The 18,429-nt window shown below is 41.5% G+C and overlaps 1 protein-coding gene across 2 annotated transcripts; it reads left to right on the top strand.

Moving 5' to 3' along the window:
- The first annotated feature begins 10,418 nt into the window (after positions 1 to 10,418).
- Positions 10,419 to 17,932, top strand: ABRACL (ABRA C-terminal like). 2 transcript variants are annotated; one of them, XM_054822448.1, is made up of 3 exons: positions 10,419 to 10,814; positions 13,247 to 13,313; positions 14,486 to 17,932. In XM_054822448.1, exons 2-3 carry the CDS (start codon positions 13,253 to 13,255, stop codon positions 14,668 to 14,670), a joined length of 246 nt encoding a protein of 81 aa, XP_054678423.1. In that variant the 5' UTR covers positions 10,419 to 10,814; positions 13,247 to 13,252; the 3' UTR covers positions 14,671 to 17,932. The 2 variants fall into 2 exon arrangements, with proteins under 2 accessions (XP_054678423.1, XP_054678424.1); XM_054822449.1 differs by lacking the exon at positions 10,419 to 10,814 and adding an exon at positions 10,846 to 11,173.
- The last annotated feature ends 497 nt before the right edge of the window (positions 17,933 to 18,429 follow it).

The following is an 18,429-nucleotide window of genomic DNA, read 5'->3' on the forward strand; positions in this document are numbered from 1 at the left end:
TTTTATAGGTGTCTTACAAATGGCTGAGAGACGGAGAGGACAAGCCTCAGGTAACGTCCCTGCAATTCCTTTGCGGAGGATCTCGTACAGAAAGAAGTAGCACTGGAGAGCAAAGCAGGGCTTGCTGGGAGCCTACAGTGGGCTCATGCTTGCTTCCCCAGATCTCCACTCACAGCTTGTTACTGAGTGAGCAGAAATTTCTTGTGCCACTTCCCAGTTCATTCCAATGGGAATTGTTGCAACCCTGGCAAAAAGCCTGGGAGTAGGTGTCATGGTTTGGCCCCAGCTGGCAGCTGAGCACCATGCAGCCACTTGCTCACTCCTTCCCCCCAGTGGGATGGGGAGGAGAGAGTAGAAGACAAAGGTAAAACTTGTGGGTTGGGATAAGGACAGTTTACTGGGACAGCAAAAGGAGAGGAAAATACCAACAACAATACTAATAACAGAATATACAAAGCAGTTAATACACAATGCAATTTGCTCACGGCCTGGAACCCAAGCAGCAACTCCTCCCCCCCAGCCAGCTCCCCCCTTATATACTGAGCATGATATCATATGGTATGGAATATCCCTTTGGCTAGTTTGGGTCAGCTGTCCCAGCTGTGTCCCCTCCCAGCTTCTTGTGAAAATTAACTCTATCCCAGCCAAAAACTGGCACACTAGGGTAGCCAAGAGTGGGCCAAATGTAATTCACAACTCAAACTTTTGTTTATGTTTGATCATCGTACTCCAGCCATTCAAATGACTGAAGACTTGGGAAAAACAGCTGAGAAAAAAGAACCCCAAAAATAGTTTATTGAGGTTTTGTGGGCAGGTTATTTATTTGTATAGTTTGATCTTATTATCTTGGAAGAGAAAGAACAGTTTGAATGAAGAGCTACTATATTTTATATGAAAGAAAAACAGAGGCAGCAGCTACCTTTGACGTACAACCTTTTTATCAGTAAAGGCTTTTCTGATATTGTCTGTGTACTACAAGAGCCATATATATCTTTATCTATATCTGTATCTCCAAATACACTAAATAGAGATGATGCAGTCAAAGTGGCAGACCCTTGCTTTTTTGAATGAGGCATAGTGAAAAAGGAGGCAGGAAACTGTAAGAACAATAGGTCTGGTCCCATTTTCCTCTTCTCTTTATATAGAGATTTTGAAGGAAGTGAAATGGCTCTGTTTCCTCACATCTGACCTGTGAGAAAAATAGCCTGTGCAGTCAGTTTTTAGCTTGGGAACACATACGAACTCTATTTCCCAGTAATGAAATAAAGGATGTATATTCCTTAGAAAGTAAGTGAACAAAAAAATGCCTGCATTTCTTCTGGTGTGAGATACCAGTCTTTCCACCTTCTGTTGGCCTCTGTGATAGAAACATTCTGATCTGTAGAAACCAATTAACTGACATACCAAGTCTTTATTGATGACTATTTGCTATTGTGAGAACCTGTTAATACTGAGGACAATTTGTGTGTTTGCTTAGAGAATCTTTGGTTAATTGATAGAATGGGGTCAACAATACAGCCTTGGTACTTTAGTTTATATGTCTCTTAGCCTACAGCTGTGACCAAAGAACTATTAATTGTTCCATGTGTCTTTAGCTCCTGAAAAGTTAGTTGTCATCTCTGACCTACTTATTGAAGCTCCCTCTGTAGTGGTGCTTTCCGGAAGGTGATGTATTTAACTCTCTTCTCTACCATAGAAACATAACTATGTATACATGCAGAGAGTTAGTCAAGTAACTTACTTAAAATAGACACCTTACTTTCAGGTAACTAAAGTCTGGTGAGATGAATACTGATGTAGGGTGTATGCACAGGTAATGCAGTTTAAAAGCCTGACTAAAAATTACGGATCTTTCAACTCCTATCCAAGCCACTGTGCTTTACCCAATGATTCCTTAGAGGCCTGCTGGCTTTTCAGGGAGATGATTGTTAATTGTTCTCTACGCAGTTCCTAGCAGTCCTACTTTGCTAGCATCTGCAGATAAACAGTTTTCCATGGCTGATGTACATCCTAGTGCAACACCAGCCATTTTAAACAGTGCGCATCGTGCTTGGTCTTTCTTCTGAAAGGTGCACTGAGAAAATGCCAGCTGAGGTCCAGGAAGTCTTCTAAAGGATGACAGTATGAAAGGTCACAACCCACCCTTTTAAGAAAAAACCAAGAGGTTAGGCTCTCACTACATTTTCCCATCAGATCTCTTTTCTCCTTTGCTTCCACTAGCAAGTGACATAATTCAATAGGAGGGAAGAGGAAGGGTTGGCTGGCTGGAGTCTTTGGCTTCACGTGCCTCCCTAGTACTAGACAGAACTGATCCACTGATAGACCTAATGATCAGTTGCCTTAGTTTTAGAGACTGTTTCTCCAGTTTTCCTCCACCCACAGGACTTCTGTCAACTGTTCTCTTATGGCTCCAGCTATGTGACTCTAAAATAACTGAGAATAAGTTGCTGTTCTGTTTTTTATTTCCATGTTAAGACCCCACCTCTCCTGAAGGTACTCCCAAGGAAGATGGCTACTGTTTCCTCTGTACCTTACCCCAAATACTGTACCTGTGCCCACATGTACCTTTTCCCTCTGATGCACATGTACACCTTGTTTATGTAGCTGGGAAGTTCCTCATCTTACACTGATTTACATTGCTTACTCTATGATGCAACTGATCGTCTAAAGAAAAAATAAAATTACCCTTCCCATTTCTGTTTTCTGCTAGCATTGTAATTACAGTTATTTATGGTTTTTAGAGCAGAAAAACATACATAAATTCTGGAATCATCAGGCCCCCTCCCCCCTTGTTTCTGCCAAATTTGCAGAGCATCAGAAGCATACTTTCATGTCTTTTAATATTATTTTATAAGCTTCCATTAAATTCAAAATGCAGATGAACTTTTTTAAATGGAGTAATATGCTAATTCCTAACAGCAGAAGGAAGTTGAAGCAGGTCTAAACTTATGTAAGGAAGACTTGGATTCAGAGGAAGTGCATTGGGAAGTTTCTGTAACAGTTCACAAAGAAAACACTTGTCTGTGTGCAAGACAGCTTTTGTGCTTCCTTCAGGAAACATAAGGGAAGTGAGACTCATTTGTGCTATTCGTGTGACAGAGAACAAATAACATTTGCTTCAAACTATGACATCACAACGTCCTGAGAAGCAAATATTATTTATATACATGTAACAGAATTACATAGGATAACTGTGAACCAAACAAGAAGATGGTTATACTTAATTCTCTTAACTATGTTTTTAAATCTAATCTTCTCCAACATGTCATAGATGCTTGGACAAAATTTCCTCAAGGAAAAATAAAAAAGGGTAAGACTTATCACAGAATTTTGGGATTCGCAATTACCATTAACTTTGCAGACACAAAAATAATGAAAATTCATAAAACTTAGGTGTTAGATGAAGGAGAAAACTGGCACATCATCTGTAATCAAACCATATGGTGTGTTTGAAAGCGTAAATTAATTTGATGTTCTCATAGTACTTCCCTGGTAGATATTTGTCTACTATTTGAAATCAGCATACAGTTTGATCTTCTACACCATGACAGAAGTTCCTCATAGGTGATTAGGTCAATAGGTGAGACCATTAGTAGTGCTGTGTGGGAAGCTGCGATCGGAGTCTGATTGTCGTTCTGTGTTGCAGTTTCAAACGGGGTGAAATCAAATGATTTAGGATCAAAAGACTTGTGGCTGCAGTGCCAGTGAAATTAATAAAGTCTGATCAGTTACGAATTTGAACCTCATTTAGATTTCAGAGCTGGCATTACATCTTGAAACCAGAAAAGAATTCTTAAAATTTGACCCTAAAAATACACTTCCCCATATGCAGAAACCAATAAAGTGCTCCTGTACTTGACTTCAAAATATAGTATAAATTCAGGGTAATTGCGAAAATTACCCATTTCAAATGATCCAATGTGCACCTTAAGAACCGCCTTTGAGTTGAGAACCTGGAATGTAGACTAGCAAAATTACAGATTATCCCTAAAAATGCTTATAAACAGGATTGCTGCATTAAATTATTATTAACTGTCATTAATACAGTGATAAAGTTGTCTCACGTTTTTTAGCCAACTATAAACTTCTGTGAGCCATACTTGCATGGCCAGCAGGAGGTCTTGACATTTCACTGAAAAAAAATTTAATGTAATGACTTTTGCCATTACAAGATTTCATACATTAAGTAAATGCATTCTGACAAATGTCAATCCACAGTTCCATTTCAATAAGATTTCCTTCAGGAAAAGATTTGATGTACTTCTGTCGTGAGTCATTATAAATGCCTGAGCTTTAGAAAGGAAATTTATATGAAACTAATAAATAAAGATATTACACCTAGAGCTGTATTTGATGTGGATATGAATAGTAATATTATATTAATGTAACTGTCATCTCTGCTACCATTATTTGACATCTTTATGCAAAGCCAGTATTTTTGATTTCCTGAAAAAGTCTCCAAAATGTCAGTAAGTGTATGTATATGTGGAGAGGGAGAAGGGGAGGTGATTTTTTTTTTTTTCCCATGATGCATACCAAATAAGAGGACAGAGGGACTGGATGATTCAGCTGATATCATGCTGTCTGGAGATCAGGAGATATACTGCCGTTTCCTTGCTACAAGAGATTTTGTGATACCAGGAATCTGAGGAAGTAATTAGTCTTCATGTTCCTCTCACAAATATGCAGCTGCTATAGCAAATAACACCATAAAACACATTAAATACAGTCAGCTATTTATATATTTCTTTTTTTCTCTTTGTAAACTGTCTCCAAACACTTTTTGATACTCTGCTCCCTCAAGACATTACTGCACATCCTCTTTACTTCACATCCTTTTGTGTAGAGAAGCATCACCCAAGCTCAAAATATATCCTCTATGAATTCTGACTTTGTGCATATTTAGGGAGGTTTTGAGTTCAATCTTACAGTTTTCAAGTTGTTGTCCCACAAGTGGGATCATTTACCCAGTGTGTAGTACACCAATATATACACAGAGCAGAGGTATTTTATTTATTTCATGTCTGCACAGAGATGGATGCTAGGTGGTAATTCCGCAAAGCTAACACAGTATACACAGAATCTACAACATATTTATCTTGTTACAGGATTAGAAAAACCCATCTAAATTTATGCTAATTGGTTAGTAATGACCACATCACCTACTATTGGTCAAGCATATTTAAATTAGCACACATGCTCCTTGAGGGTGTGTGTGGGTAATTTGCATAGTCCTTTAATTGGGTGGGTGGTCACAAACTCTCCCTGCCACCTTTACCTTTCCTCTAGTTACTGCCGATTTTTGTTGACTTCAGGCCTCTCTGGCAATCACCCAGCTCTCAGTGCCTACTAGGGCAGGATGTTTCCTTTTTATCAGTTTTTCAGCTCCTCTTCAAGGATATTCTTTAGCAAAGCATGCTTTTTATCAGTCCTTTGGCTCTTCTTCAAAGGTATAGTCATTAGCAAAGCAAGGTAGTGCATTTAACTCTAAATTAAACAGTGTTTAAGCATTAACCCAAACACATTTCTGTCCCTGTAAAGTGGAAAATTCCACTTTATAGATATCAAAGTAACTACTCTCAGACACATGGTTAGGGTCACCCTGTTCTTCTTCTTACAGTATGTGCTGTACAACTAACGTTATGGGCCCGCTCTTTTAGCCTGTACTGATACACCATCTTTCTGTCATTCTGTACAGATGTTTACTCTTGGGTTAGGTGTAGAGCAAGTCATTTTGGTGATTTACACCAAGATTTTAAGCACTCCTCCTCTTTTCTATTCAACTGTAGTAAAGATTCACATACTTAATCTGGGAAGAAGCAACATTATATTGTTTGGGGCACCTAGTGGATAACAAGAAGGATACGATGCCCTGAGGCTGTTGTTGAAATAAGTCCCCTCTCCTGGACAGACATAGGTGACTAACAGCATAAGTGAGTAACGGAGTTAAGTGAATCATTCCATTTACCTCAATGAATGTGCTCATTCAAGTGCCAAGACTATCAGCAGTCGCTGCATTTGTATTTGTAGTCTCTTTTGTTCTGAGGCTGGTCCTCATGTTTCCTTTTACATTAAAAGAAATGCCTTTGTTTTGCTGGGTTCCTTTTTCAACTCACTGAGAGAGGAAAAAAAAAAGTAAGTGGGTTTTTTTGGTTGTTCTGTTTTGGTTTGGGTTTGTTTGGTCATTATAGGAAAAGTAAAGCTAAGAGTCCATACAATTAATATTTTTAAAACATGGTTTTACAGGAAAATTCTTGGAAAATTTTCCAGAGCATCACTATGCTTTTAATTTTGGTAAAATAATTTTCTCCCTTGAAACAACTGCTGACTTAAGACAGAGTGGCCAAGTAAGAGTAATGATTGGACCAAAAATTATGGAGATGCTTTGGATACGGAGGTTGTAAAAGAAGAGAGTGCTATTTTCCTGGTTGATTGGCTTGTCTCAAACAATATAGTTGTTGTTCTGACTATCCCTAACAACCATACTCTCTGAATATTGCTTACTCCCCTCAGATTTCTACAACAGCACTGCCTCGCTGTGATTTTCTTCTTTCCCGTTGCAGCCAAGGACCTCGTCTTGTTCTTGAAAAGGATGTCTGTCTTTTTCTGCGATGTTACAAAGTCCACGGGAATAAGGAATGTAGTCAATCCTCTACCACATGAAATCTTTAAATCCTGCAAAGACATATTTTTAAAGACCTGTTTTGGCCTGGGCTTTACGACTTCATGTTGAGTCACAACCCTACAGTGGGTTGTATAATATGGCACACCCATGTTGAGAAGTGACTCATGGCACGCCAGTGGCACAGATATGTGATGGAGCTGGGCTAAGGCAAGACACATATGCACACTCCTGGTGAATCACAGCACTGTAGTTTCTGTCCAGCTTTGGGGAGGGTAAGGAGAATCTCTGGCACTTTGCACGGGTATAAGTTGCTGGTGTTAAAGCAAAGAGATGGGATGCGGGCACATGCAGCAGGAACTCGTGTCTCTACTAAATCAACAAGTCAAACAAAAATGTGTTGCAAGAACAAAGTAAGACCTGGACTATGTAAGAAGACAGATAATACCATCTCTGCTAGCAGTGAAATCTGCAAATCACAGTGGCAGTTCTAATGGTTTTTAGCTGGGGAGGATCTCAACAGAAAACTGTGTGTATGCATGTGTGGTGCATGTATCTGCCTATTCACAAGCATGTATAATTATCATGGTTTAACCCCAGCCAGCAGCTAAGCACCACGCAGCCGCTCACTCACACCCCCCTGGTGGGATGGGGGAGAGAATTGGAAGACTGAAAGTGAGAAAACCCGTGGGTTGAGGTAAAGACAATTTAATAGGGAAAGCAAAAGCCATGCACACAAGCAAAGCAAAGCAAGGAATTCATTCACCACTTCCCATGGGCAGGCAGGTGTTCAGCCACCCCCCGGAAAGCAGGGCTCCATCACGCGTAATGGTGACTTGGGAAGACAAACACCATCACTCCAAACACCGCACCCTGCCCCTCCGCCCTTTCTCTTCCCTGAGCCCCTTATAAGCTGAGCATGACACCATATGGTATGCGATATCCCTTTGGTCAGTGGGGGTCAGCTGTCCCGGCTGTGTCCCCTCCCCTGTCACTGCTGGAGGCAAAATGTTGGGTTAAATTGATTGTTTGATGAGATCCAATGCATCCACTGTGGTGTTCTCAAGCTATATTTTTTTTAATCTTGCATTACATAATTCCTCTGTTTGGCTGCCTTGATGTAAAACTGTGCATCGGGAGCGACAGTAACAGTACAGTGAGATGCCAAGGAAGGTCAAATTATAATAGTCTGTTTTAAGGTAGAATCTCATGACTTTTGGGGAGCACTCTTAGTAAATCCAGCTATAATGCATAATGAATTACGAGTCCGATGATGACCTTAACCAGTGATATGAAATATGTATAAGCAATATTTCCATGTCTGTCCTGTGTGCTTGTAAAGGACAATTCTGCACTTTTTTTTTTTTTCCCTGAAGTATCTTTTTGTGGAAGCAGAACGACCGAAAATCACCATCTCCATAATTGTCACATTTCCTGCTCTCTGTTGCTGCCCCTGACATAATCTATCACTTAGTCCTGGTGCTGCCCAGCTCATTTTCATACTTTGGCAGCACCACTGTTCCCTTAATTGTCAGGGTAACAGATGACCGATTTACCTAGAATTATTTTAACATTACACAACAAGGAAGGGCCACAAAAAAACCAGTAATGAAAGCATATTGCGTTTCAGTACTGTCCTGATGTATTCCTGGGGGCCAATACTCGGGTACGTAATACTTTCTTTTCAAAAGACAGAATTTAAAAAAAAAATAAAAATTGTACTTCCTCAAAAAAAAAAAAAGGTTAAAAGAAAATAAAATAAGGAATTACAGATTTTTGTTCATCTTTCTCAGATGTGTAGTTGATCTGCTGCTTATAAATTAGGGGCTATGATTCAAAACAGACTTAGAAAAGAGTTTCTAACATAGATTTCATCATCATCATCATCATCATCATCATCATACCTTTGGTCTGAAAAGTCCCAAACTATTACTTGATCAAACATAAAATATCCATAACAACAATCAGATTATGCAGAGCAAAAGCCTACATTATTTGTGCAAATGTAATGGTGTTCCGATGATTAAGAAATCTAGCGTGCATGCGTGATACAACAGAAAGCCTGTTGGTAACAATAAAACCAGAAAATAAGCACTTTTATTCTATACTGCTGAATAACTGGAATATTTCCCATATTTGCTAACATACCAATTAGATTCTCTTGTGAAAGGTTTATCTCTGATTTTCCTTAAAAGTCTACCCTTTTTACTGTAATATGCAGCACTGTATTGGCCAAAAAACTGAAGACCTTAGGAAAAGATGTATGCCTCAATATAAGTGCATATGCCATCATATGCACAGAGCATCAATGCTTTTCAGCATTCATACACTTTTCTGAGAATTCTCCACCGTCTTTTGATTCAGTTCAGACAGTTCTAAATGTCGTTCATTTCATTATCAGCTTAGGAATATAGCCCTTTCAATCGCAACTTGTTTTCGCAACTATCAGGGTTTGTTTTTTGGAAAGAGTGCTCCTTACTGATGTTAAATACAGCAAATCTGTTGGGAAAATGTCTTGATATGCTATCACCTGCTGAATATATAGCTTCTTGAGCAGAAAGCACCATGGGTTTGGTTTTTTTTACTAACCAAAGATTCTATTACTGATAAATATTGGCTATCCTAAGGAAAAGTTAATATTTTAATAAAAATAAAATATTTTAATAACAATATTTTAATAAAACATTTAAAAATATTTTAATAAGAAGTTAATATTTTAATAAAAACACCAACATCAAAAAAATCCCTCGGTAAAGGAAAAGGTTTGGACTCCAGTTATACATCCCTGGAGTGATAAAAATGTGATCTTCTTGGCATCATTTCCACTGTGCAAATCAATTTATCTAGCTTATCTATCTTATTTATTCTGCCAAATGAGCCCTAGCAGAGCTTGCTGTAGTGGCTCAAGGTGCTGTTAGCTATTTATTCATCCTTACGCCAGGGATGGGAGAATGTAGTAGGGGACCAGCCTGTGGCACAGCTCACAGTCTGAGAAAGTATCACAGCCTCGCCTTCATCAGCTAATGCATGAAAATGTGAATTGCAAAGGCTGGAAATAGCTTCTCATGTGAACTGTGCTTCAGGGGCAGTCATGCCTGCTAAGGAGGTGGGAGAGACAGCTGGGAATGGCAATGCCTCGAGCTGTGCCAGTGGGAATTTTCCGGAGACATTTGGCGTGAGCCTTGCCTCTGACCGGTGGGTTGGCAGCAGCCTCATCGCTTTGCAGGAGTTAATGCCGCTCTCGGTTTTAATACCTGTGTCCTTGAGAGAAGATGTAAACATTTCTGTGAGGCGAAGAGGAAGCAAGAGACACAAGAGCAGTAGCGAATACCATGAAACAAGATGGAAAAAAAATAAATTGCACTCTCTCCACAGTGTAGAGTGCAAGGACTTGGCTCTGAATGAAAAGTTAGATAAACCGAAACATGACTTTATTGAAGATAAATTATGTTAAACTAGCTCATTCACTTTCTTTGGAAAGATAACTTTTTTTCTAGAAAACAAATGTGGGGTATGTAAGAGTGTGCAGCATGGTGTCACCCGGGGAAGCCTGTGGAGATGGGAGAGTACAAGGCACAGTGACTGGAAGGGCACAGTGTTGAGAGCAGACCTCCTGGAAGAGGGGGAGTTACTGAAGGGCCTTGGAAGGCGTTTTACCTCACGAACTCACTAATGCCTTTGTCACGAAAAGAACGAGTCGCGCTGGTGGAACCTGCAGCTGGCACAAAGTGGGAAAGAGCGACGTCTCCGCAGGGGGAGAACAGCACGGCCCTTTAACTGGGAACGCAGGGCCAGCACTCGGCCTACAGCTCGCCTGCTGCGAGAGGCCGAGGGACAGCCGGGCCTGGCGCAAGACGCAGCGTGCCCGGCGGCCGCTGCCGCGCAGCAGCCCTCGCACGCCACGGCGAAAGGGATCCCGGCAGGGCAGGGCCGGGCCCGGCCACTCCTACTACGGAACCCAGCGCGGCCGAGGGCGCCGCACCGGGGCGGCGGGGAGCTCAGCGCCGGGAGAGGCAGGGCCCCCGCGGCGACCGGGCCGGGCGGGGCGAGGCGAGACGCGGGCGGAGGCCGGTTAACTGCCGCCCGCCCCCTCGCCCTGCCTCCGCCTTCCGCCTGCCCCACCGGCCCAGCGCTGCCTGACGCGGCTCCCGCCGGCGGCGGCCCCTCGCGGCGAGAGCGACGACGGCAGCGGGTGAGTGGCCGCGGCGGCGGGGAGGGGGAGCGGGCCCGAGCCCGGGCCGGGAGTGCCGCGCCACGGGGAGCCGTCCTTTCCTCCGCTCCGGGGAGAGAGAGGTGCTGCTCGGGCAGCCACCGGCAGCTGCAGGCGGCTGCGGCTGCCCCTCGCCCGGGCGGGGCCCGTTTCCTGGTGCGCCCTGCGCAGGCGGCGGTGGGAACCCCGGCCCGGCCGTGCCCTGGGCAGAGCCCGGCGGGGAGGGGGGGGGGTCCTACCCGGAGGGTGCCTCGGTGGGAAGGGGACCGTGCTCTGTCCCCAAACCTGGGCCCGCCGAGGAGCCATCTCCTCAGGTGTTCGCAGTGTCTGCAGCGGGAGCGGTAGGTGCGGTTGGTTAGAGACGTGTTTGTGCTAAATAACCGTTAGGTGAATTTCCAGCAAATAAAGAGAAGTTTAGTTTCCGTACTGCGTGCTGGAAAAAAATCGTGCTGGCTTGCAGCGATGTATTGGCATCAGAAATATTAGTTTAATAGCTGGCATGTGCTACTGATAGTTGGTGTGTCGAGTATATGACAGTATAAAGTAAATATTTAAGTGTGCTTAAAATACCTAGAATCCCTTTTTCCTCAGTCCTTACACAGCCATGGTTTTCTGATTGGAAAAGTGTTGCATGACAATATAGAATTATTTTTTTATTCTAAATCTTGCTTTTTAAATTGGTAGTGTATGTGTATGAGGGAAAAGAATTTTAAATTAATGTGAAATTAAAGAGTTAAAAGTTAAAGTAAAATAGCATTTGAAGTTAAAAGAACATTTTTAAAGAGAAGCTGATTATGCCATTGTAATTACCAACATTATAATTGGCAATTTGACAAATTAATAATGATAGTGTAAGCTTTTTTGGTAGATGGGTCCTTGGTGACTTGTAGCAATGTGTTTAGTGGTCAGTTAAACAAAATCTGACAGTGTAGAAATCATCCAAGGCAATTACAGTTCTGCAGCCCTGCTGCCATGGCCTTTTAAGGCAGGGTTTTTAGAGGTGGTACCATGGCAGCGCATCCTGTTGCAATGTTACGTGTTAGTCTGTTCATATCCACTTGAGTGTTTGTTCTTACCATGCCTTAGCGATGAAACTGGGGCATGGATGGGGCTTTGCCTGACACCTGTGCTGATACTAAACCTGCTCAATTTTGCATGTTAAAAAGACAGATTTTGCAAGTAAATTTAGGATCTGAAAATCAGACTCTGTTATAAAGGGGTTTTGCCTCTTGGATAAATCATGGGGCGGTCAGGAGGTGGAACTATGTCACACTTCTCTATTTTAACTTAACAAAAAAAAAAAGAAAGGAGGGGAAGCTTTTCTCTTAGGAAGAGTTTGTGATGCATCCAGATGTCAATTTTTTAACTCCACTTACTTACCAGATCTGTGCAGAAATCCTGGTTTCTTGAACAATAGAGAGGGTCTTGGTGCTTGCTGAGCCCCTTTTGGACAGTGCCCAGCTCCAGAAGCTCTCTCTATAGCTTTTGTTCCAGGCTGCATTGTTAGCACATGTGGAAGCTGCATTTGACCTTTTGTCTGTGGGGCCCAGTTTCCTGCACTTACCTTGATGCCAGTTCTTGCTTAAGGAGTTCTGATTGTGTTGATGCCGCTTTGCACAGCAGAGATCCCAAAACACCTTTCAAGTGCCAAAATAGTATTTTGTGTGACTGTAGCGTTGCGGTCTACTAAGTTGCACATGGCTAAACTGTTGCAAGGCATTGGTGCACATTGGTGAAAACGGCCGTGTTTCACAGCAAAGAGGTGCACGGGATATGTGTGGCGGTGTAGTCGCTCCTTGGGATCACTATGACTGGAGATAAATGTCGGCCTTCTTAGGACACTTGCGTAGTTTGATACAATTGCACTCTCTGTAGCAGGCGTGCGGTAGCTGCTGTATTTCCAGGCTCCGCATGTGTAGACCTGCTGTAACCGGCAGGATGTCTGCAGGATCTTGCCAGGATAAGTGGAAAGCTGTGGTGTGGTTTAAAAGAACAAATCTACCACATATCCCAGAGGGGAATTTAAAGGAAGGTGTTCCATTTTTATTGAGGGCATTGATAGAAAGTTGCAAAGCCCCTGAAGACCTGTGACGTTACCAGGATGCTCTGATTCTGTGGCAACCTAAGCTCATTCTTTAAAACAAACAACCCCTCCCCACCCTGAACTTCCCACATTTTTCATATTTGTGTTTGGAATGTACTGGGCTTGTAGTTTCTGTTCACTTCCCCTCAAATGTGGAGGCTCTTTATCCGTTCAAGACTGAAATCTCAGATTATCCGGTAGCCATGTGTCTTCAGGCTACTGGGCTTTACAAGGTGCTGTGACATTCCTGATGAGCTGAGGACAGGCCAGGATGGCACAAAAGATTTACAGGTCTCCTAATAACTTTGTCAAAATTTATTTTACTTTTTAGACCACAATGAACGTGGAACATGAAATTAACCTCTTAGTTGAGGAGATTCGGCGGTTGGGAACCAAAAGTAAGTATCGCAGTATCTCTGACCGTACAGATGTAGTCATGTTATACATACATGTATGTATATGACATGCATATCATACAGATGTAGTCATGTTACATCAACCTATGAACTTGGCAAGTTTAATTAAAGCAGGCTCAGGTAACCTGAAAACTTTCATATATATACTTAATGTTGGACTGTATGGTATTCCCTGTGTCCCATGCTTTGAAGTAGTTCTGTTATGAAGTAAAATGTTTAAGCCTCTGCAGCACAGAGGATGTAGGCCTGAAATCCTGCTCCCACTTAAATTGATTGCAAAATTACCCTTTTTTTTTTTTTTTAGACTTTCAATACTTGCTACGGCCATCAAAGAAGAAAGTTGCACCTTTTCCTTCCACATCCTTGATAGCTTCTGAACCTCAGAATTCATACACTTCAGTTCTGTTCATCATAGTCTTATTTGGAAGGAATTGATCTGGGAGCCTAAAACTAATCCAGGTGTTATAGGTGTAGTCCCAACCTTCCTTAAACTTGCCTAGAAGGTAGCCTTTTCTCTTAAGATTACTTTTCATTGTGAAAACTCCTCTTTCTTTACAAATATTTATTGAATTTGTGGATATGCTGCCTGCTCGTGTATTTCAGTTCTGATGCAATTTCATTCAGTTCCGTTTTTCAAAACCTAAACAGATGCGTACGTTTTGCATGTTGTATGACTGCATCTGCATTTTAGGAATAACCTAGCTGAACTTAACATATATTTTAAAATTCTTGCTTTGTGTGAGAAAGTAATTCATGTTGCAGCTTTTTCAATGTGAACCTTAAATATTAGTAAGTGAAAAAAATGATTTGATAAAATATTTTAATATTTTAATTATTTAAAACTTAATTTCTTCCTTATTCTTTGAAGAGGTTCAATAGCCTGTGCTGGTCATAAGTTTCAGGAAGTTATCAGTAAAAATAAACATAGCAGATATGTGGTCCTTGATAGGAGTCTCTGGAAAAAAGAGAGAGTCATACCAGGCAGGAGTTCTGCCTACTGCTTATCATCAGCATTCATAGTATGTTCCCCAATGAATTGGGAAACACCATGGGGTTTACTTGCAACATTCTGACTGCGTGTCACTTTGTTTACCCCCTAATTTCCTAACTGGAAGAAAATCTGCATGTGTTTTCATGTTATATCTTTGATTTAGATGCTGATGGACAAGTGAGCGTGAAATTTGGTGTGCTCTTTGCTGATGAAAAGTGTGCCAACCTCTTTGAAGCCCTAGTGGGAACTCTTAAGGCTGCAAAACGACGGAAGATTGTCACTTATCAAGGGGAGCTACTTTTACAAGGTGTTCATGACAACGTTGAAATCATGCTGCTGCAGGACTGATGCAGTGTTTCAGCAATGCATTAATGGAATTGTTTGAGACAGTGACTTGCAACATCCTCTGAATAAGGCTGACCATTCTAAGGTGTTTTGATGTATTTTCTATATCTTTATAGTCAAAAGGAAACTGCCCTATTTTGGAAAACATTCCCTTTTATAATTCTTCCTGAAATGGTACTGTATGTGACTAAGGTAAAAGATGCCAGATCTCTCTTTTCTCTTTTTTTTTTTTTTTTTTTTTTTTTTTTGAAAATCTCAGGTAATGCTCTCAAATGTCTGGTGGTTTTTTTCAACATTGAAGGAGACTGGTAATTTAATGTTTACAAATCAAAATGTTCCATGAAAGTATAAAATAAAAGCACATGCTTAAATTTATGTAATTCTTATTACTGTTGTTTCTTTTTTTATTTGCAAACTGAAATGAAAGAAAACAATTCCTGTAAGAAACATAGTTAAGTAACTGTACAGAAAGCATGACAGTGAGATAGAAATAATTTTGTAGCACGATTCAATTGAAGAATGACCATCCCTTGGAGTGACCAGATTGTGCAAAAAAAGCCACGAATGATAGATGTACTTTATTCATCTCTGGCAGTGTAATATGCTTTCTATTTTTTTTTTTGTCCTCTAGACTTTTGAAGAAAGTGGGTGAGGAGCTCCCTGTGTGCTTTCATGCAGTGTTAACCAGAAGATAGTACAGCAGCTTCAGGTTGTGATTATTTTCCTCACAGAAATCATACTTTCTCTAAATCACTCCAGGCAGAAAGCAGGAGGGGAGGGAAAAAAAGCTCTTTTGATTTTCTAGCTTACTGCTAATTCTTCTTAGCAGGTAAAGATGCTTCCTCCAGTAAGGAGAAAGATTTGCTGCATGAGGAAAGCAACAGTGCTAAGCAAACTGCTTACTGCTCTGTGCTTCCACTTTGCAGCTGCAGCTCTTAAAGTTGCAGGATGGGTGAATTTCCTTTTACTTAGCAGCCTTTTACAAGTGCAAAATGCTTGAAAAGTGTCTTATTTCCAGATACAGGAAATGCACACATGGTTATGGAATCTCTACAAAGCTGTGCAATTCCAGCTGCTGCTTCTTTCATCTTTGTTTGCTCTGCTTCGCGCAACAGGAAAACAACTTAAATCCTGTGTGCAAACAGATCTGGGCTGCCTCTGCCTGTGCTGGCCTCGAATCTGGAGAGCAGGGAAGTGATATGCAGAGAAAATTGAGCTGTCTGGGTCCAAGCCAGCTGGAGCAGAGAAGCAGAGCAGGAGCTCGGCACAGCTTACTGTGCCCTGTCACTCCAGTGCAGCTATCCTGCTTCCAGACCTGAGCTGACAAGTGCCTGCAGCCCTGCGCTCCTCGAGTGGAAAGAAGGGGGACTGAGACCCAGGCCCTCTCCATGAGGGGTGAAACCAGGCAGCTCTGCATTACCAGATAACTGCAGTTGTTTTTTCCTCTGTCTCTTGTTTTGTCAAAAGCCTGAGTCCTTGTCTGGGTTCATAGGATAGCCCAAGTATGCCGACAGAAACCCAGTGCTTTTTCTGAGAAGCTGGTTTTGGTATGGGAGGGCACCAGTCCACCCCAGCCAGGATATAGTTCTCTGTGTGTGTTCACGACAGCTCTTTAAGCACGGAAGGGGCCTCGGTCTTGAAAATTTAGTTTTAAAAAAAATCCCAACAAACCCAGTAAATTTAAGGCTCAGTGCTGAGTTGGAGCTCAGATGGGACTATGAAGATACCTTTATCTCTTTCTGGCTTTGGGCAACCTGGTCTAGTGGAGAGTGCCCATGGCAGGGGGGTTGGAACTGGATGATCTTTAAGGTCTCTTCTGACCCAAACCATTCTGTGATTCTATGAATCTCTCATTTTGGATTTATCTTCTTAACAATGCTAATAAACGTATTCAGGGCTCCTGGGAACACCGTGTAGAAAGAGACAGAGAAACTTGGCACTAAAATCCATAACAACCAGAGGGGAATGTGACTGTGTACTGCTTTCAGAAACAGAGGGAAAACAAATCTCAGCTCCTCCAGGCAGAAGACGAACAACACGAACAAAGATATATATCCAAGAACTTGCCCTCAGTGCAACGCTTAATGTGTCTGCTGGCCCTAGAATTGTGTAGGCGTCTTCACGTCAGGTTATATACAAGAACTTTTGACTTTGTTTTGCTTTTTTTTTTTTTTTGCAAAGAAAATCTAGTACTAACATTGCTTCATGTGCATGAGACCACACCTCTGTTAAGCAAATAATTACCACAGCAAATGGACTGGACACAAGATGTAGTTCCTGGAGCACTTAACAATAGAAAAGTTAACTATGGGGAAGGCATTACCTATTTTTGTAAGCAGTAGGGCAATCAGCAGTCCCCTGTGACGGGTTCATGACCTTGCCAGCCATGGGTCTGAAGGAAGCCAGGAGCACCAGTGATTCCAAAGCAGCAAGTCATTCTCCTCGCTGCTGGGAAGTAGGAAGATACAGAGGTCTTTGACAACAGTATAGAAGAGTTGTCAGTAGGGCGGTTACCTGCCTGTGATAATGCTGGGAAATTAGTGAAAGAGTAGCTTAGCTAATTCAGTCTCCATCTATATAAGATCCAAGAGCATGGTGGAACCTTGAAGAGAGGTTAGGTGAGCTCCAGGCAAATCTAGCTGGTACAATTTAAGATGTTACCACTGTATGACTTCAGCAGGGACTGTTAGAGTAACTGATGGAGTAGAGTGTATACACTTACCTCAGCTGCTTCCATGCAAAGTCCAGGGACTGAAGGTAAACGTGCTTTTCAAAACGGTTTTGACTAAGCTGTGAAGGTGCTGAGATGCAGGTTTGCGTAACCTCTGGCGAGGGGTAGTAACATCTTAAACTTCGCAGCTATTTCTCTTGTGCACATAGGTTTTTGCTGGGCACTTGAGCAAAGGAAGGGTTGAAATGTATGTGATACTATCTTTTACATGCCTCTCTTATGTTGGAATGAATTTTAAAAATGTGTGTTGTGTTTTGCTTGATTCTCATCTCCTCTCCAAAGCTTTGCTGGAGGTTTTGTTTCCACTTCAAGGGATTTCTTTCAGTGACAGCAATGTCACTTTGGCCATTCATATCTGTGTAAAGTTGGTTATCTTTACTTAGTTTCTTTGTACACAAAAACACTTGAAGGACAGAACAAGAGTAAGAGGAGCAGGAAGTTCTTACATGCTCAAACTGATTATATTGCCACTGATACTTAGCAGTTTTATTTAAAAACAGTTGGATGTTGCAGAAATAAAATGAGACTATTGCCTGAAAATCCTCTGTCTGATAATCATATGGTGGGAATCATGGTTTCAAGGACTTTAAAAAAGCAAAAACCTAACGTGTTTCTTTTGGAAGGTGGCAAAGTCAATTATTTTGAAAAATTCATGTTCTTATTCATGTCCTTTTCAAGCAAATGTGGGATGTTTGGTCTGTAATGGATATTTTTTTTCTGATGTGTAAGAAAGTGATTCTTTCCAAAGCCAGCCATGAAGGGCAGAACTAAATATGAACAAAGCAATTTGAAGGAAAATGAACCCATAGACCAAAAAATATGTTTCAGTGCTCTGACAGCTGTTTGGAACAGGTGATCTGTCTATGTTGAAGAATGTGAGTTTGGTGACCCAGTGATATATTTAAGCCTGAATACCTTTCAGGACAAAAGTCAGTGTGACATACTTTGTTTTGCAACCCAAAAGATGATGATATATGCCAAAATACTCTGTTGGTTTTTTTCTGCTTCCCTATGGAGCAGTCGATTTTTAC

Source organism: Grus americana, chromosome 3 (assembly GCF_028858705.1).
Source record: "Grus americana isolate bGruAme1 chromosome 3, bGruAme1.mat, whole genome shotgun sequence".
Lineage (NCBI taxonomy): Eukaryota > Metazoa > Chordata > Aves > Gruiformes > Gruidae > Grus > Grus americana.